General features: G+C 41.1%; 1 protein-coding gene and 1 long non-coding RNA gene across 3 annotated transcripts in view; both read right to left on the bottom strand.

The window, feature by feature from the left end:
• Window positions 1-8,131: 8,131 nt before the first annotated feature.
• LOC149984557 (uncharacterized) overlaps window positions 8,132-19,178 on the bottom strand; it is a 123,907-nt gene continuing 112,860 nt past the window's right edge. The window contains exon 3 of the long non-coding RNA XR_016494634.1: window positions 8,132-8,145. This is a non-coding gene — a long non-coding RNA (uncharacterized LOC149984557). The remainder of the gene's footprint in view (window positions 8,146-19,178) is intronic.
• Window positions 9,293-16,080, bottom strand: zgc:172323 (Filament_head and Filament domain-containing protein). 2 transcript variants are annotated; one of them, XM_021596357.3, is made up of 11 exons: window positions 15,774-16,080; window positions 13,212-13,371; window positions 12,614-12,763; window positions 12,293-12,412; window positions 12,106-12,201; window positions 11,298-11,432; window positions 11,074-11,184; window positions 10,788-10,898; window positions 10,456-10,580; window positions 9,793-10,323; window positions 9,293-9,621 (listed from the first exon to the last, which is right to left on the bottom strand). In XM_021596357.3, exons 1-11 carry the CDS (start codon window positions 15,992-15,994, stop codon window positions 9,618-9,620), a joined length of 1,764 nt encoding a protein of 587 aa, XP_021452032.2. In that variant the 5' UTR covers window positions 15,995-16,080; the 3' UTR covers window positions 9,293-9,617. The 2 variants fall into 2 exon arrangements, with proteins under 2 accessions (XP_021452032.2, XP_021452024.2); XM_021596349.3 differs by having other exon boundaries at window positions 9,293-9,626.

Raw genomic sequence — 19,178 nt, forward strand, 5'->3', positions numbered from 1 at the left:
TGATTCCTCCTTTATTTAAGCAGGGAAGTGACGTTGAGACTGGCATCTCTTTTTCAAGTGAGCCCTGATATTTTAAGAGCATATTTTATATTTTACATTATTATATCATCACATGTTATAAACTTCCATTTTGTTTTCTTTTTATTGATACATTCAAAAACGAATCAATACATTAGGCAATAAACCATTTCATTTGTGCCGTGTTTTTGTTAGCCTACTATTTGTATTAGATTACTGACTATTGGATGCTCAAATCCTCTGAATTAACTTTCAGTGTTTTACGTGGGAAAACTTCACTAGTTCTACTTATAAGCTACAATAGGCCTGCCTGTATTAGAAATACTAGTATATTAGGCTGAGTATAGGCCTACTCAGTATTTTGTACAGCCTAAATTCCATAGACGATGGAAAAAATGTATAGGCCTATCATTATTAGGCCTACTTAATTTCACGAAGTAAAGTTATGTGATCTCGAAGAAAGTGAAAGAAACCTTCCGTCGCTTTTTCACCACAGGTTTTAAAACTGCCCTTGATCATCTGTAGTGGAAGTCTCAACAGAGGGCGAGATAGTGAGAACAACAACCTGTGGGCGATAAATTCAGGCCATGAACATGACCTGCTAACCTCTGCCCTGGCGACTCTGGGATGACACTGCGCCATAATTGAGGGGGGGCAGCGATGTGGTCTCTCTCTAGCCACGTAAAGGTATCCCACTGCTCCATTCTGTAAGGCTTCCCTTCTCGCAGCTTCACGAGTCAACGAGCGTGAACGACACGCGAACAATTTCATCAATAGGCGTATGCAAAGTCCGGCTGTGCGGAGGGTTATTTATTAATGTTGCCATTTGTGACTGGTTCCCATCCACCCGAGAATAACGGGTCCGTCCTCCAAATCTCTCACACCAGTCGGGCCGATTCTCATTCTCATCCTGTGGCTCAACGTCGAAGTTCTCAAAGTGAAATTAATTATTCTCAGAGGGGGAACGGGAGACATTTCCTTTCTGTTTGCTAACCCTCGAAAAGTAAGGGTGAATCCCATTCCAATGCGCGCACTGAAGCACGGTGAACAGTCAAAGGCTCGGTGTCAGAAGTGAAAGCAGTGTTCGAAACAAATGGGATGGAAAATTAAATGAAATTAAATAGCTTGACCGTCGGTATTGTCCTCCTCTTTTTAAAAGACACATTAATTACATGGTCTCAGCTTTATTCGAGAACAGTATTGCGTAGTCAATCACAATATTCCACAAAACCTTACTTACTCTCTTAACGAACTTCGCATCTCTTTAATGATTTAAAATAACGGCCATTGAAGAATTGGAACTTGAGTGGAGGGAGACGTTTTTATAGGATTTGGCCTATTTCGCTTTGCCCGGGTCCTCCAGATTAGAGTGCCAGCACTTCAATTTTACAATCCCATCGTAATGTGGGGTTTTGATTTAACATGTTGGCCCTTAATGAGCCATGAATGTAGAGGGATAACCAGTGTGTAAAGCTGCGCGGTTACGGGGACCAATGCCCCACCAGGGAACTCAATTCATGCTCCTTAACTACCCGAGAGTGCCAAGGGTTCAACACACATTCTTCTGGACCGGTTACAATACCGTTTCAGTCCCACCGGGCTCCCAGGAAAAATAAGTAGACCATAAACTTAGCTCGGGCCTTTTCAAATGACCAAATCATTGTTCCATTTAAATTTAGCCTGGTAGGTCATTTTTTTTCTCCCATGTATGTGTTGGGTAGAGGGGGTAGCATTGCATTTTACGCACAATGATTGTTATATTTTGTTATTTAACCTTTATTTAGATTGTCTCTTTGATGTGTATTGCGTATTGCATTTTCATTGTGATAAAGTTGGAAAGTGGGAAAAGTGCAAAGACAAGACAAAGTTTCATACTTCATATCTTCATCAGTGTCACATTATTGGCCCCATGTTCTGCTAACTGACATAAAGACATTTTGTGAAATATGGTGGCATTCTGATACTTTTCATTTATAGTGTAGCAGAGTTGTCACGAGGGGTGTCACGCACCACACAAATCTGAGGGGGCACAATTAAAGCATGTGAGGATGGCTGGGAGGTGGTTCGAACGGGGGCTAGGCCACTTCCATGAAGTGGCAAATTTAGCATTTTTCAAACACCTGAAACACACTTTTCCTGCAATCTATAGCTATAATTATTATGCTTAATTCTTCTTCATATCTAACCATATCTCTTGAGAAAATAAATATGGTTATCTGCATCTCTGCTAAAATTTGGGTAAAATATTGAAATCTGCTTCACAGCTTTCATTCAACAGCTTTCAATTAACAACTTTTTTTTGTTCAGAACATTTAGTAATTGGTTACTTTTCCAAAGTCTACCAACCTTGGGAACCTATCTGGGCTAGCTACGGCCAACTTCATAAAAGTGCTAGGTGGCTAGTAGTATTATATATATATATATATATATATATATATATATATATATATATATATATATATATATATATATATATATATATACACAGTACCAGTCAAAAGTTTGGACACACCTACTCATCCGAGGGTTTTTCTTTCTTTTTACTATTTTCTACATTGTAGAATAATACTGAAGACATCAAAAATATGAAATAACATATGGAATCATGTACAACCAAAAAAGTGCTAAACAAATGAAAATATATTTTATATTTCAGATTCTTCAAAGTAGCCACATCTTGCCTTGATGACAGCTTTGCACACTCTTGGCATTCTCTCAACCAGCTTCATGAGGAAGTCACCTGGAATGCATTTCAATTAACATGTGTGCTTTGTTATAAGTTAAATAGTGGAATTTCTTTCCTTCTTAATGTGTTTGAGCCAATCAGTTGTGTTGTGACAAGGTAGGGTTGGTATACAGAAGATAGCCCTATTTAGTAAAAGACCAAGTCCATATTATGGCAAGAACAGCTCAAATAAGCGAAGAGAAATGACAGTCCATCATTACTTTAAGACATGAAGGTCAGTCAATGGGGAAAATTTCAAGAACTTTGAAAGTTTCTTCAAGTGCAGTCACAAAAACCATCTAGCACTCTGATGAAACTGGATCTAGTGAGCACTGCCACAGGAAAGGAACACCCAGAGTTCCCTCTGCTGCAGAGTTTACCAGCCTCAGAAATTGCAGCCCAAATAAATGTTCACAGAGTTCAAGTAACAGACACATCTCAACATCAACTGTTCAGAGGAGATTCACATAGATCAGGCCTTCATGGTTGAATTGCTGCAAAGAAACAACTACTAAAGGACACCAATAAGAAGAAGAGACTTGCTTTGGCCAAGAAACACATGTAATGGACATTAGGCCAGTGGAAATCTGTCCTCTGGTCTGATGAGTCCAAATTTGAGATGTTTGGTTCCAACTGCCGTGTCTTTATGAGACACAGAGTAGATAAACGGATGATCTCCGCATGTGTGGTACTCACCGTGAAGCATGGAGGAGGAGGTATGAGGGTGTGGGGGTGCTTTACTGGTGACACTGTCAGTGATTTATTTAGAATTCAAGGCACACTTAACCATCATGGCTACCGCAGCACTCTACAGCAATACGCCATCCCATCTGGTTTGTGCTTAGTGGGACTATCATTTGTTTTTCAATTGGACAATGACCCAACACACCTCCAGGATGTGTAAGGGCTATTTGACCAAGAAGGAGAGTGATGGAGGCCGTCATTGTAAATAATAATTTGTTCTTCACTGACTTGACTAGTTAAATAAAGGTTAAATAAAAATAAATAAATAAAAATGGAGTTCTGCATCAGATGACCTGGCCTCCACAATCACCCGACCTCAACCAAATTGAGATGGTTTGGGATGAGTTTGACTGCAGAGTGAAAAAAAAGCAGCCATAAAGTGCTCAGCATATGCGGGAACTCCTTCAGGACTGTTGGAAAAGCATTCCAGGTGAAGCTGCTTGAGAGAATGCCAAGAGTGTGCAAAGCTGTCATCAAGGCAAAAGGTGACTACTTTACACAATCTAAAATATAAAATGTATTTTGATTTGTTTAAAACTTTTTTGGTTACTACATGATTCCACATATGTTATTTCATAGTTTTGATGTCTTTACTTTTATTTTACAATAAAAACCCTTGAATGAGAAGTTGTGTCCAAGTTGTGTCCAAACTTTTAACTTGTACTGTATATATATATATTTGTCATGTTTACAGGACAAATCTAAGGGGGCACATTCTCCTGTGGCCCCTATGGGTAGGACACCTCTGGCATGGACTATAGCCAGGTCCACTTGGGAACAAGTGCATTTTCATAAAGAGCATGCTTTAAAGAATGAATAACGTATTTCCCTTCGTAATTTCACACCTCAGGCATAGCCTATGCCTTTTAATGATAATGTTACCATGATTATGTTTTTCACTTTTAGGAAATTCCACAGGCTTTATTTAAATTTGCTTTGCCATCTAAAACTTGGAAAATGTATGCTGCACAAAAATGGTGGACAGATAGGGGATGCGGGTGGGACATACTGACTCGTTTGAATAGTAGGCCTAATTATGCTTGTATGGGAGTCCCACCAGATGACATGATAGGGATTCTAACCCAGACTAATATTCAAAATCGCATTAAAGAGTGGCGAAATAAGTGGCAACTGATTCGACGCTGATCATGCGTGCTCTCATTTTTAAACGCCCTTTTTAGAGGGCCGCTCCATTTCAGTATTCAGTCCTCAACAAAGTCAGCGCCGGGTTTTGAACCAAATTTCCCTGACTTTAACTCACTTGTCTCGGTTGAGGAGACCCGGATAATGGGGTGAAAAGTTGTTTGAATTGAAAATTTGTTTCGGTGTACCTTATAAATTCATACCCTCTCTCACTCGACCGCCTCAGAATGAAACTGTCACTCTATTCGATTTTCTCTGCCGTCGAGCGCATTTAGTACGAGCTCTGTTTGTGAAGTTCATTCCTCGGCAAACGTATTCAGGGAGGGCTCCAGATGAATAGTTCGGCGTGTCAGCCGCCCCTAATGGGGATTAAGGCACTTAAAACATATTCAGAAAGTGACAGAAATTCACAGGTTTCAAAGAAGTCAAACCTTTGTCCTTCCGGCACACTCATAGCTTTATGTTCAGGGTATAATTATGAAACGTTATGGAATTTTTTGAATGTTTTGTGTGGAATAGCCTGTAGCCTATGTTGCGCATGCACATTTTTCGCTGGATGCATGATATGTTACGTGTCTTAACATTGGCTGCTTATCAAAAGTAGGACTAAAGCGCATTCATTTAAAAAAAAGTTGCACTCACTTGCTGCTGTCTGCGAATTTAAAAATAACACCACCAATTATATTAGGAAAATAATATGTATATTTTCAGCATGTTCTTATTGGGGAAATAATAAAGGCTCTCAATGAAGGTATAGAGGAAGTCAAAATAATATGATATATTCTTGGAATTGTAAATCAACAAGGAACGTGCGTTTGAGTAGCCTACAGACATTATGTTATTATTGTATTCTCATAGGCCTAAATGTTAGTTTACTTTCCATAGGCCTACATTTGACTGATTTGACTGACATTCATTTCTTAATTTATCGTACAAGGACTATTAACAACCGTTTTTATGTTGTGTCCTGTCAAGCGTATGGTCTAAAATAATTAATGAATAGAAAATTAATCGAGTCTATTGTTAAGACATAATTTGGGGAGAAATATGAGTATTTACAAAAAATATAAGTGGGATCTTTATTTTTCCACTCACAATGAGAACGCTCTTCCTTGCTCGAGTAACAACTAGGCTACATTTCGAAAAACGTCAATATAGCCTACCTTTGCCCTATTAAATGGATTAGGTCTACATGGGATGTTATATATTTCAGTTGAACATGCACGTGTCAATATACAGGGTGTAACAAGGTCTATAGTAAGGCCTAAAGTATTTATTCTACTTCAGAGACATTCGATTAATATCAAAGTGCTTTTGCTTTTATTTTTCTATTTTTCAGACATTTCTCAAAGCCGGTCAAATTCAGGGGACTTTATTCCAAGAGCATGATTTATAGGCCTATAACAAAGTTAGTGCTGGAAATTTGCATACGTATAGGCTACTTCAATTTACTAGATTTAGTCTACTTTTTCATTGCCATTCTACACAATAACTGGTTGTTAGTGGAGTAATATTTATTTTATGCTATTTCTACTGAACAAAACTATAAAGGCAACATGCAACAATTTCAAAGATTTTACTGAGTTTCAGTTCATATAAGGAAATCAGTCAATTTAAATAAATTCATTAGGCCCTAATCTATGGATTTCACATGAATGGGAATACAGATATGCATCTGTTCACAGATACCTTTAAAAAAAAGTAGGGGTGTGGATCAGAAAACCAGTCAGTATCTGGTGTGACCGCTTCATGCAGTGCTACACAGCTCCTTCGCATGGAGTTGATCAGGTTGTTGATTGTGGCTTGTGGAATGGTGTCCCATTCCACTTCAATAGCTGTGCGAAGTTTCTGGATATTGGCGGGAACTGGAACAAGCTGTCGTACGCTATCATCATATTAAACGTCAACCCAGAGCATCTCAAATATGCTCAATGGGTGACATGTCTGGTGAGTATGCAGGCCATGGAAGCAGGAATTGTGTTCAGATCCTTGCAGCATGTGGCAGTGCATTATCATGGTGAAACATATGAGGTGATGGAGATGGATGAATGGCACGCCATTGGGCCTCAGGATCTCGTCATGGTATCTCTGTGCGTTCAAATTGCCATCGATAAAATGCAATTGTGTTCGTTATCTGTAGCTTATTCCTGCCCAAACCATATCCCCACCACCAATGACATCATCAAACCGCTCTCTCACACGACGCCATACACGTGGTCTGAGGTTGTGAGACAGGTTGGATGTACTGCCAAATTCTCTAAAACGACGTTGGTTTATGGTAGAAAAAATAGCATTCAAATCTCTGGCAACAGCTCTGGTGGACATTCCTACAGTCAAGCATGCTCCCTCAAAACTTGAGGCATCTGTGGCAATGTGTTGTGTGACAAAACTGCACATTTTTGAGTGGCCTTATATGGTCCCCAGCACAAGGTGCACCTGTGAAATTATCAGTTTCTTGATATGCCACACCTATCAGGTGGATGGAATATCTTGGCAATGGAGAAATGCTCACTAACAGATATGTCAACATATTTGTGCACAACATTTTTGAGAAATAAGCTTTTTGTGCGTATGGAAAATGTCTGGGATCTTTTATTTCAGGTCATAAATCATGGGACCAACACTTTACATGTCGCGTTTATATTTTTGTTCAGTATATATGCTGAATGTTTAATATGTTCGATTTTCAGCAGACGATGGAATGTGCTTGACAGAACCATGGCTAGTTCCCGATTGTGCCAGCGCCACATCAACGTATCTCGACGCAGAGGTCACTCGCAGGCCTATGGCTCTTTCTTATATCTTAATTATATTGATGATACACTGCATCCCATCATATTGATGAAGGCTATTTTTCGCCGTTTTTCTATTTCACAATGCACATTAAGGAGCGAAGAAAATGTAATCTAATGATATGAATCAAGGCCAATCAGAGTGGAGAGAACGTCTGTCTGGCTCTCTTCCTCATTAGAGCGCGGGATTGACAGTTCTAGGTTCAACTATAATCTCCTGTGCGCTTCTACCGAGAAACAACGAGAGAGTGAGAGAGAGTCCTGTATACTGGCTATTAATTGCGCCTGTGTTTCGGGTGGGATGAGCTTGTGGAAATGATGACCAAGGGACATAGGCGGCTATTGATTAATTCGATATATGCCTACATCTATCTCTTGGATGCTCCTGAATCATCCGGATAATTGCTGCATTAAAATGATTTGAGCTGGATTGGAACCTATAGCCTACACATAGCCTACGTTCGTATTTTACAAATGCATTTGCGTATTAATGTAGGCCCAGCAGGTTTTTATTTGTACTTGACTACATATTAAGTAACATACCCCCGACTGTGAAATTGTATTTATAAAAATATAAATACAATTAGACCCTCCCTAAGTGATCCAAAAATGCTACATCTTTTCGTTCCCGATTACAAGTCACTACATTCACACATGGTGTCATGAAATACATCACTTTGAGAGAACAAAGCGAAGTATCGATTGATCTCAGCTACCACCGGCCTTGTTCTTCAGATAATTGGTATATTTTTTATCTAATGTATATTTTTCTTTAGAGAAACAGAATCAGAGAGGTGCATTGAGAGGCAAATGCTATATATTAAAAGAGATGTTCTTCTATACCCATAGGCCTGGAAATCTGCTCCATACTTTTTCACCTTCTCAAAAAATCTTTCCTCTTAACATTTGACTTTTGTAGTTTACCTAAAATCATGGCAAAATACTCTTTATTCTCAACAAACAGCAGCAACTGTTATTTTCCTTCACTCCCACATTGATATGTTATAGGCTTCAAGGAATGGCAATGTCAAAACACTCCCTGTCAATGTAGGCTTGTATCAAAACCAGCAATGGGTCTCTCCGTTTATCTTGAACACAACTAATAGTAGGTGAGTGAGTACTTCCAGATCCACTGATGCTATAATTCAATAACACAAAAGACCCCAGGTGCATTCGCATATATGACTAGAATCATGATGCTATTCTGATATAGTACTACCGGTGTTCTCATCTCAGTTGTGTTGTATTTGAGTGGATTGGTGTTGCATGACCTTTAGATGCTCCGATCTGCCTCATGTCCTCTGTGCTGTTGGTCCTCTCCATCATGGGACCCTAACTGTGTTTGGCACGTGCTGACGAGACCCAATCGCTCCCGATCAGTGGTAGATGGAAAAGGTGAGGATATGGATGGAATGGGGACATGGAACGCCTATGTGCCATCGCTTCGCTGCAAGACTGAAGCTGTATGATGGCCCCTCGAGAGGATGTCAGGGCGAAGGACCCCTCGGGTGACTCTCTTCACTCATCCTTCACTTTACCTCTCCTTCACTCTCTTGTTGCTCTATCGCACCCTGCATCTCCACACGCTCGTACGACCCATAGGCCTAGTGTGCAGAGCAAGGACCACCTCATATATTCAATGTGAGTGGGAGAGCGAGTGAGAATTTGTGTAACATGGAATGTGTGTAATTTAACCTCTCCATGGTACCATATCGATTGTGGTTTTCATTGTGCCTTAGGGGGATGTCACAAAAGCTTATATGGAAATGCATTTCAGGATAACATTTCCTATGATTCATTGTGCACAAAAACATTATGTAGCCTAATAACTAAACCAAACCAGACAATGTAATGAATGAAACACCAGGAATTGAATGCAGAGAGCTTTATTTGCTGCTTGTTGAGTAGCTGTGTAAGGCACACAGAGTTTCTGAATATGTGGTTCAAAGGCACATCACAAGAGCTGAAGGGTACTGCTTGACTAGGTTGCAGGGTCATTCATGGTCTCATGTCTTGGTCAAAGGTCAGAGACCAGACATGAGCCGTCAGTGCAAAGCTCCAGGGGCGTGAGGGGTTAAGGGGTGAGAGGAGGTCACATGGTCATTTACGCCTATTCCTCGTCCGAGTCGTCGGCAGCGCCAGAGATTATGTAGGTTTGCTCCTTTGTGTCGCTTTCCAGTGTTTCATCCTCCGATTTAACTGTTCTAAGGGAAATAAAAAAATTACCTGGTTGAATAAGTTTCTTTACAAAAGACACGGTGTGAAGAATTTTCATTGTGTTAAACATTCTGACCTAACAATGTTCTGTCCTAACAATGGTCAATACTCCTACAATACTCACATTATTGTTTAAGTGCAGGTTACTTTTACCTGATGAGCACCGTCCTCCTCTCCGTCATCTCCACTGCCTGTTCCTCGTGGGAGTACTCCATGGAGGCGCCGTACCCATAATCACCTGCACCTTTTCCCATGCCTCCACCATTGCCTCCAGGACCCATGGCTCCAGCACCCATGCCTTTAGCACCATTGGCTACAGCACCAATTCCTCCACCATCCATACCTCCACCCATTCCTCCAGCTCCTAGGCCTCCAGCACCCACACCTCCAGCACCCACGCCTTTGGCCCCAATTCCTCCAGCTCCCATTCCTCCACCAATGCTTCCAGCTCCACCCCTGCCTCCTGCACCCATGCCTCCAGCTCCCATCCCTCCAGCACCCATTCCACCTAAGCTTCCAGCGCCACCCATTCCTCCACCCATTCCTCCACCACTGCCTCCAGGTCCAATGCCTCCAGCCATGCCCACACTCATCCCAGCGCTCATGGAGCTTGAGCTGCTACTCATTATGGACATGGTCCCAACCATGGTTGTGAGTCGCAAGTCCTCACCCTCAATCAGCTTCCTATGGAAACAGAGAAAAGTCGTATCAATGGATCAGAATCAAGAATGTATGACATTACCACAAATTTGCTCTTCTAAAGGTTATTTACATGCTCTGTATGATCCTATCTAAATCCATTGCACTAAACCTCACCTGTAAGTTGTGATCTCAATCTCCAGAGCCATCTTCATGTTCAGAAGGTCCTGGTATTCACGCAGGTGCAGAGCGATTTTAGACTTGGTGGATTTCAGCTCCTCCTTCAGGGCCTCAATTCTTGCCTGTGACGTCAAAAGAGCCAGCTTGAGTTTGCACCTTAGTAGGCTACAGATGAAAGGTTCAACACCAACCTTTCATATGTACCCTACTTGGATTTGAACTGTGTACAATCAATTCAGATATTTAATGGTTGAGTTCTGTAGTAAACCGGACTGAGGTAAGGTTCATGAATAACTGGACCCTCCCACCTTCTGATCGAACGTGCTCACCTGAAGGTCCTCCAGCTCTTTCTTGTACTTTTCCTGTGCTTCACGAATTTGTGCCTCCAGAGCCTCATTCTTGGTCTTCAAAGCTTCCAGGCCACGCTCTTTGTTTAGGATCTTCAAAGGTTAGGAAAAATACAATACAAATGTATTTTTCATTCATATTTTGATTGAGGAAAATATCCATTGCCATTGGCTACAACTCTTATTTGGATATAGACTCAATAATAATAGTAAATGTGTCACATTTTACAATCATGTAGGAATATCTTTATCAAATAGCCTAACTTACATCCTTCTTGGCGCCAGCAACTTCTTCCCTGACACTTCGAACTATATCCACATGTTTCGTCGTCTTGTTGTTCAGGTCTTCAAATTTACTTTTATACCAGGAATCCATTTCCTATAACATATAGGGGCCACGAAACACATATTCTGAGGTCATGAAACACATTCACACCTTGAAATGAATGACTGCTGTATGTATACACTACAGTTAATTATAAATAGGCCTACCTGTAAATTTTTTGCCGCAATTTCGTCATACTGAGCTTGGATTTGTTTGAGAGCGCCTGAGATGTCGGGGAGGTCATAAGCGCTCTGGGCTGAGGAGTGGGCAGCATATATCATTTTCAGTAGCTCTTCAATTTCCTGAGAAAGAAAAAAGGTTCAATTAAATGGTTAAAGGGGACGGTAGGTAGCCTAGTGGTTAGATCATTGGACTAGTAACCGAAAGGTTGCTAGATCAAATCCCCGAGCTGACAAGGTAAAAATCTGTTGTTCTGCCTCTGAACAAGGCAGTTAACCCACTGTTCCTAGGCCGTCATTGTAAATAAGAATTTGTTCTTAACTGACTTGCCTCGTTAAATAAAAAAGATGATGTAGGCCTACACAGTAAAATCGCAAGAGTTAATTAAACTCTTTACAGATTGGATTTGTTTAGAAAAAAAATGTGTGTTTATTATCAATGTACATGCAAAAACACATATTGAAACAATATAAAAAATAAAAAAAACTGCCTGCAACAGAGCATGTTGGGAAATATGACAATGAGGCCCCTCCCACATCTGTGGAAAACTCCATAGATTTAACTCCCTTTCTCTGGTTACTCTTAATGGAGTTAAAAGTACTCCATCCCAATAAACTCCAGTTATCGACACAGGAAGCATATCACTCTCTTGAGGGTTAAGATAACTCCTAAGAGTAAATTCACACCCCCCCCCCCCCCCCCCCCTCCTTGATTTACTGTTTATCATTTTGTCCATTAGCTAGAGTTGGTATAGTTCGGTCCAAATCAATCAGTGCGCGCTATAATGCGACCTACCGCTTTGTGCACCCTCTGAAGGAATTCAATCTCCACCTCCAACTGCTCGAGCTGTTTCTCCAGAGCGATGCGCTGAGAGGTGGCTCTGTCCACATCCTGAAAACCATATAGCGGCACACAATGGCGTCAATGGCACGTTGATGTTTATTAGGCAATTTTGGCTAACAGTGATTAAACAGCTTCTCACCGGACGGAATGCTTCGATCTCCATCTCAGCCCGCCTCCTCAGCTCAACTGCCTCCTCGTATTTGACTTTGGTTATCTCCAGTTGACCTGCCATGGCCTCTTTGCCAGCTAAGGCTTGGTCCTGTAAACCAAAACACATATTAACCTGTGCTATAAAGGTAACAAGCCGATAATAACTTATTGGCTGTGTCAGCAGTGTCACCATATTGGACTCATTCCAATTCTCCCTCTCCTCCTCTGTGTGTGTGTTTTCTGTTTTCTGCAAGGTAAACAATAAAAAAGGTGACAGTGATGACGTGTGGGTTAAGTCATTCAGTCTCACCCGCTGCATTCTCATCTGATCTGCAATCTTCTTCAGATCTCTCAGCTGATCCTCATAGAGTTTGCGCAGGCCCGACGGCTTCACGAACCGGTTCTGGATGCCGTCAATCTCCATCTCCAACAACTTGTTCTGCTGCTCCAGGGACCGAACCTTTTAAGAGAATGACAATGGCAGGGTATAAATAATCATCAAATTCACCAGGGCCCCTCACTTGAATATGCTCGCTGCCCAAATACGTGGGAATAATGAGCGACTCCGTCTCCACAGCCAGAAGGCTGCATGCCTGTATGGCACACTCAAGCAAGCGTAGTCTAATTAGACAAATTCCATCAAATAAACATTGTTCCTCTACTTATGGGCGGCAGAATATCGCATAGATGTTAAAGAATATTGGCTGTGGCACTGAGGCAATGTATCCGGCCAGAACCCACACACAATAGCACATCCATGTGTGAAGAACAGCTATGTATAGGCTATGGCTTACTAGAAAGTTGGCTATCTCTAATATGAAAGGCACAAAAACAGCAAGTTCATCCCCATATGTTGTGTCAATTAGTCTGTGCACCTTGTGTGTGAGCAAAGCGTGGTGAGTGCTTACCTTCTCAATGTAAACAGCAAGTCTGTCGTTCAATACGACCATCTCCTGCCGCTCACCACTGCGCGTGCTGAGGAATACTTTGTTCTCGGCAGCAGATGCGTCCAGGTCCACCGGGGCCCCGTTGCCATAGCCCACACATGCCAATGTTCCCACATTCCCGCTAAAACGACAGACAGTTCAACACTCACCGCTTGACCTGGAGATAACTGACATCACTTTGTTATTCTGTGAACGTCAAGACATAACGTCAACATTAAATGTTATTGCCACTTGCATGTCATATCAGAGCCACATGGTTGATCGATGGCTTGTCACAATCTTTTATTAATTTCCAGGTGCCACATTTGTTCCTACTCTGATGTCAGATGCAAAACAATGTTTTGGCTTGGCTGAAGACGTCTTTATCCATCCGCTAATACTGGACTAGTAAAGGCCAGTGCACTACTTTTTGTGATAAAAAAACAAAACAATACAATACAATACAGTAATGGACATTGACATTAAGTAGTTTGTAAAGATGGTAAATTAATACTTCACAAAAAGTGGTTGTTTTCCATGTTATTTGTTATTTGTTTGTGTATTTCCCATAACTTTACACCTTTTGATGTAAATGTTTGATGAATAGGGTTTTGTTCTTTATTGATTCCATTAGAATGACAATTGCAGAGAAAGGGTCAGGGCAACAACTCTAACACGTCCAACTATTGAATCCTGCAAAATACTTTTCTTAATTATACAACATTTTATTTTATTTATTATTATTTTTTTTTACAAACCGTAATTTATAGATTTTTAAAATTCAGATTTTTCAGGGGGTGCTGCAGCACCCACAAATCCCACAGCTATGGCCTACAGCTGTTACAAATTAAAATACTTCGTTTGAATAAAATGTATGTTGTTCTCATGGATGTGAGCTGTTTTGCTGTTTTTGAAATGTATTGAATTTAGTCTCTTCCAGTGTTTAGACCTACCTACTTATTTATTTATTGATCCTTAAAACCTAAAATTCACAATTAAATAAAGAGTTGTAAATTATTTAGATGCTAGTCCTGTAGGCTAATAGTTATGTGGAAAATTGACACAGGCCTTACTTTTTGACAACTAAAAGTTTCTCTATTCGTTTTAATCAACTGATGCCTTCGACTTGCATCAAAAATACATTCAGAAATAGGCTGGTGCTGCACAATAAGAAACAATTACAACTGTGGTTTGTATAAGAGAGGGAGAGGTGGTGGATTATAAATTGTCTGTGGTTCCACTATCTAAGAGTTCATTTGCTTGATGGTGTTTTTAATTGCTTGATAACAATAAAGGTCGCCTATCAACTCTGAAAGACAGGCTTGTCTCCAGCGCAATTAGACGGGAAAATGTATTTCACCGAGTGAAGGAGAATTCGATGTGTTATGTCTTTCAGGAAGAAGTCTTTGAGTCATCTGCCAGTAAGGAGACAAAGTGGCTTATAGCCTCAGAAGAGCAGTAAGAGGAGGGGAGGTACATACACTGTTGACAGCAACATATCATCTATCTTGTACTGTAATAACTGCCTGTGTTTTGGTGGTAATGTAACAACTCGCTTTCTGTAAATTCACAAATAGAATACTTGTGGTGTATCAGCAGTGTGTAATCTCGCACTCTCTCTTTAAGATGTTACCTATATTTTATCAGCTGTATCTATATAACCTCTATTACCCACTACTATGCCAAACCGAACCATACTGTGCCTTACTGGGCTTGAACATTTGAGTAAAGCCACAGATTGGACAATGAATCAGATATTTCACAGGATGTGTAAATGTGTAGCATCCGGTCGGCGTTTCCACTCACTACCAAATATGGTGATGAAAGGGAAAGGGGAATACCTAGTCAGTTGTACAACTGAATGCCATCAACTGAAATGTGTCCACATTTAACCTAGCCCCTCTGAATCAGAGAGGTGCGGGGGTTCTGCCTTAATCGACATCCATGTCTTTGGCACCCGGGGAACAGTGGGTTAAACTGCCTTGCTCAGGGTTAGAACGACAGATTTTTACCTTGTAACCTTTCGGTTACTGGCCCGACGCTCTAACCACTTTTTTTTGACATTCTACAAATTTTCTCCTCAATGAAACATTTGATCTTATTGCAGTTTTCTGTTTCCAAAACTAGAACCTGTAACAAGTGGACCACGTTTTGTAGACTTTATCCTTTGGCCAAGTTTGTAAAAATGACATTGTTTAGAAGGAGTGCATGGGCCAATTGAGTTACAGTATTGCACATAAGCACTTCAGAGAGTAGGCGTTCCCTGAAATATGCAAATAAATGCTAAAAATGCACCAGTAGGATCTCGCTAGCTCATGCTTGACTCTGCCCACCTCCTTGCTTGTTCTGCCCACTATGATTAATTTGCTCCCATTGGAAACGACAGGCTCTGGTCTATCTTGGGTTAGTTATAAAGATCTTTGGTATAGCCCTAGCAACTATGGTGGATGCAGAACCAGGCCAGCTCAGTACAGCTCAGTTTGGCTTAGTAATGTGAAAAGGCTATTAGTGTACTTGGTGTACAGGGTGGAGTGAGCATCTTACCCAGCCATGCGGGCGTTACGTGAGGTGGAGACGGTCCTTCTGCCCATGGTCTGGGCCTGCATACTGCTGGCTCCGGCACTGCGCGAGTAGCTGGCTGACTGGTGGCGGTTAACTCTCCGGGTCGGGGATGGGCTGGACACCCTAACCTGGTAGGAGGATGAGCTGCCGCTGTCCTCAAAGTGGCGTCGGTAGGACGAAATCCTCTCAGGGCTGCGACTCATGTTGGCGGCTGCTCGGGTTTGCCTTTGTCTGCGTTCTCTGGAGGTGGTCAGTCTTCACCTATGGGACCTCTGCTGCTTTTGATGTGCACTAGCTCCATCGCCTGAGACTCTTTATAGTCCACACGGCCTGGCTTAGCCCAGCCCAAAGGCATGGCCGGCCCAACCCAACACATGAGCCAAGACCTCTGGAATCTCTAACCTCAGCACCACAGTGGGCCAGACCTGCCATGACATTCAGACATCTGCCAGCACCCTGCGAGGAGCTGAATTAGGGGCTATGGAACAGAAAGGCAGATAGAACAGAGGCAGCGCTAGCAGGGCCCATTAGGCAGTAGGTGCGTCCAACAGCAGATCACTGATGTAATCTGCTCCGATGGGGCAGGGGGGCTTTAATTGCATGCAGAGCACAGGGCCAGGGGGTGACCCGATGAGGTCAGGGTGGCTTCAGAGGGACAGGACAAGGGGCTGGCTGAGATTTGACATAAATTAGTACTTATTAGTCTGGTCTGTTTTTTTTAAAACATGAAATAAAGGATATGCAGGAAGAAAAAAGAAAGAAAATGGAATTAACTGCTTAATAGAGAATCAGGGAAAATGAAGAAGCAGGGGGGTTGGTCTGAAGTTCATGCTTGATGTGGCAGAAGGATGTGAATGGAGTAAACGATAGTCTGGTTTGGACAGGGAGTAGCTCCTACTACAACACCTATTAGGCCACTCAGCCGGCCAGGGCGTCAGCAAATAGACATGGTCCTGACAAGATACTGCCTTGATCCTAAACCCTAACTGACCACTAACAAACAAACCCCCCCAAACATACTCACAAGAATAGACAGTAAGTACACACTGTACATACAGCATCAATATATGTATTCCCTATTACTACCTATGCACCACTGAAGTCAGGCTTCTCGAATGAGCTACACTAGGCCAGCACTGTATATAGAAGATAGCAAGCCTTCTGCTGGCCTACGTGCTATACTCAGGATATTATTGTTCCCGCCCATTATTTTCTTGAGCCACTGCCAAAATCATAAAACTGTCAAAAATGGTGACACTTTATTTTACAGTGTTATTACTATGATAATTATTGTACATACAGTGTAGGTAATGAATACTCATTGTTATACTGTACATATAGCAGTAAAACAATTCACGATAAAGGGGCCATCTCTCAGCTGTTTACCAAAACAGTGGCGTAGTGTAGGCTTTGTTGTTGTTTGAACTGCAGATTGCCCCTTTAAGTACAGCGAAACAATGGGTATTGATTGACAAGAATAATCACATATTAAAGTGTTACCTCAAATACAGACTCTTGTCCTATAGGCCTTTTGCCTGATCTGAAAAACTCAACATTGTGTGAGGGTGTCAACACTTTTACGAGAGATTCACTGAATTTTCCATTGGTAAGATTCTTTCCATTTACCTCAGAGCTTGCAAGCGTGTGGGATGTGGAGGAGTCTGCTCTGCATATCTCAGTGATGAGAACAGAAGCTAAGTATGCCCACCAGTGCAGTTCAACATCTAATCAAACTCTGACATCACTCATCCATAACATACTCGCTCCATTGCACAAGGGTGCACAGTGCCGGAGCCATATATAGAGAGATATACAGTGCCTTCAGAAAGTATTCACACCCCTTTACTTTTTCCACATTTTGTTGTATTACAGTCTGAATTATAAATGGATTAAATTGAGATTTTGTGTCACCGGCCTACAAACACAATAACCCACAATGTCAAAGTGGAATTATCTGTTTAGAACATTCTCCAAATTCATTAAAAATGAAAAGCTGAAATGTCTTGACTCAATAAGTATTCAACCCCTTTTTTTATGGCAAGCCTAAAAAGTTCAGGAGTATACATTTGATTAACAAGTAACATAATAACTATCATGGATGCACTTCGTGGGCAATAATAGTGTTTAGTATAACTGTTTAGTGACTACCTCATCTCTGTACTCCACACATATAATTATCTGTAAGGTCCCTCAGTGGAGCAGTACATTTCAAACACAGACTCAATCGGAAAGACCAGGGAGGTTTTCCAATGCCTCACAAAGGGCACCTATTGGTAGATGGGTAAAAAAAAAAGCGGATATTGAATTTCTCTTTGAGCATGGTGACCTTATTAATTACACTTTGGATGGTATCAATACACCCAGTCACTACAAAGATACAGGCGTCCTTCCTAACTCAGTTGCTGGAGAGGAAGGAAACCGCTCAGGGATTTCACCATGAGGCCAATGGTGACTATAAAACAGAGTTTAATGGCTGTGATAGGATAAAATTGAGGATGGATCAACAACATAGTAGTTAATCCACAATACTAACCTAAATAACAGAGAGAAAAGAAGGAAGCCTGTACAGAAAACAAAACATAAAACATCCATCCTGTTTGCAATAAGGCACTAAAGTGAAACTCAAAAGAAATTGGCAAAGACAAAACTTTAGGTCCTGAATACAAAGTGTTATGTTCGGGGCAATTCCAACACAACACATCACTGAGTACCACTCTTCATATTGTCAAGCATGGTGGTGGCTGCATAATTTTATGGGTATGCATGTCCTCAGCAAGGACTAGGGAGTTTTTGGGGGTATAAAAATAAACGGAATAGAGCTAAGCACAGGTAAAATCCTAGAGGAAAACCTTGTTCAGTCTGCTTTCCAATGGACACTGGAAGACAAATTCACCTTTCAGCAGAACAATAAACGAAAACACAAGGCAAAATATACAATGGAGTTGCTGACCAAGATAACATTGAATGTTCCTGAGAGGCCTAGTTACAGTTTTGACTTAAATCTGCTAGAAGATCTATCGCAAGACTTGAAAATGGTTGTCTAGCAATGATCACCAACCAAGTTGACAGAGCTTGAAGAAAAAAAGAATAATGTGCAAATATTGTACAATCCAGGTGTGCAAAGCTCTTGGAGACTTACCCAGAAAAACTCACAGCTGTAATCTCTGCCAAAGGTGATTCTAACATGTATTGACTCAGGGGTGTGAATAGTTATGTAAATTTGATATTTCTGTATTTCATTTTCAATTAACATGCTAAAATTTAAAAAACATGTTTTCACTTTGTCATTATGGCATATTGTGTCTAGATGAGAAAACACATCTATTTAATCAATGTTTAATTAAGGCTGTAACACAACAAAATGTTAAATAAGTCAAGGGGTACGAA

Source organism: Oncorhynchus mykiss, chromosome 3, assembly GCF_057628025.1.
Source record: "Oncorhynchus mykiss isolate SJ-2025 chromosome 3, ASM5762802v1, whole genome shotgun sequence".
In the NCBI taxonomy this organism is placed as follows: Eukaryota; Metazoa; Chordata; class Actinopteri; order Salmoniformes; family Salmonidae; genus Oncorhynchus; species Oncorhynchus mykiss.

Coding starts and splice junctions, on each gene's coding strand:
- zgc:172323 (XM_021596349.3), bottom strand. CDS start 15,994: ATGAGTCGCAGCCCTGAGAGGATTTCGTCCTACCGACGCCACTTTGAG. Junction 11,433..12,105: donor TTCAGAGGGTGCACAAAGCG/GTAGGTCGCATT, acceptor TTTCTTTCTCAG/GAAATTGAAGAGCTACTGAA. Junction 11,185..11,297: donor TTGCGGCAAAAAATTTACAG/GTAGGCCTATTT, acceptor TATATGTTATAG/GAAATGGATTCCTGGTATAA.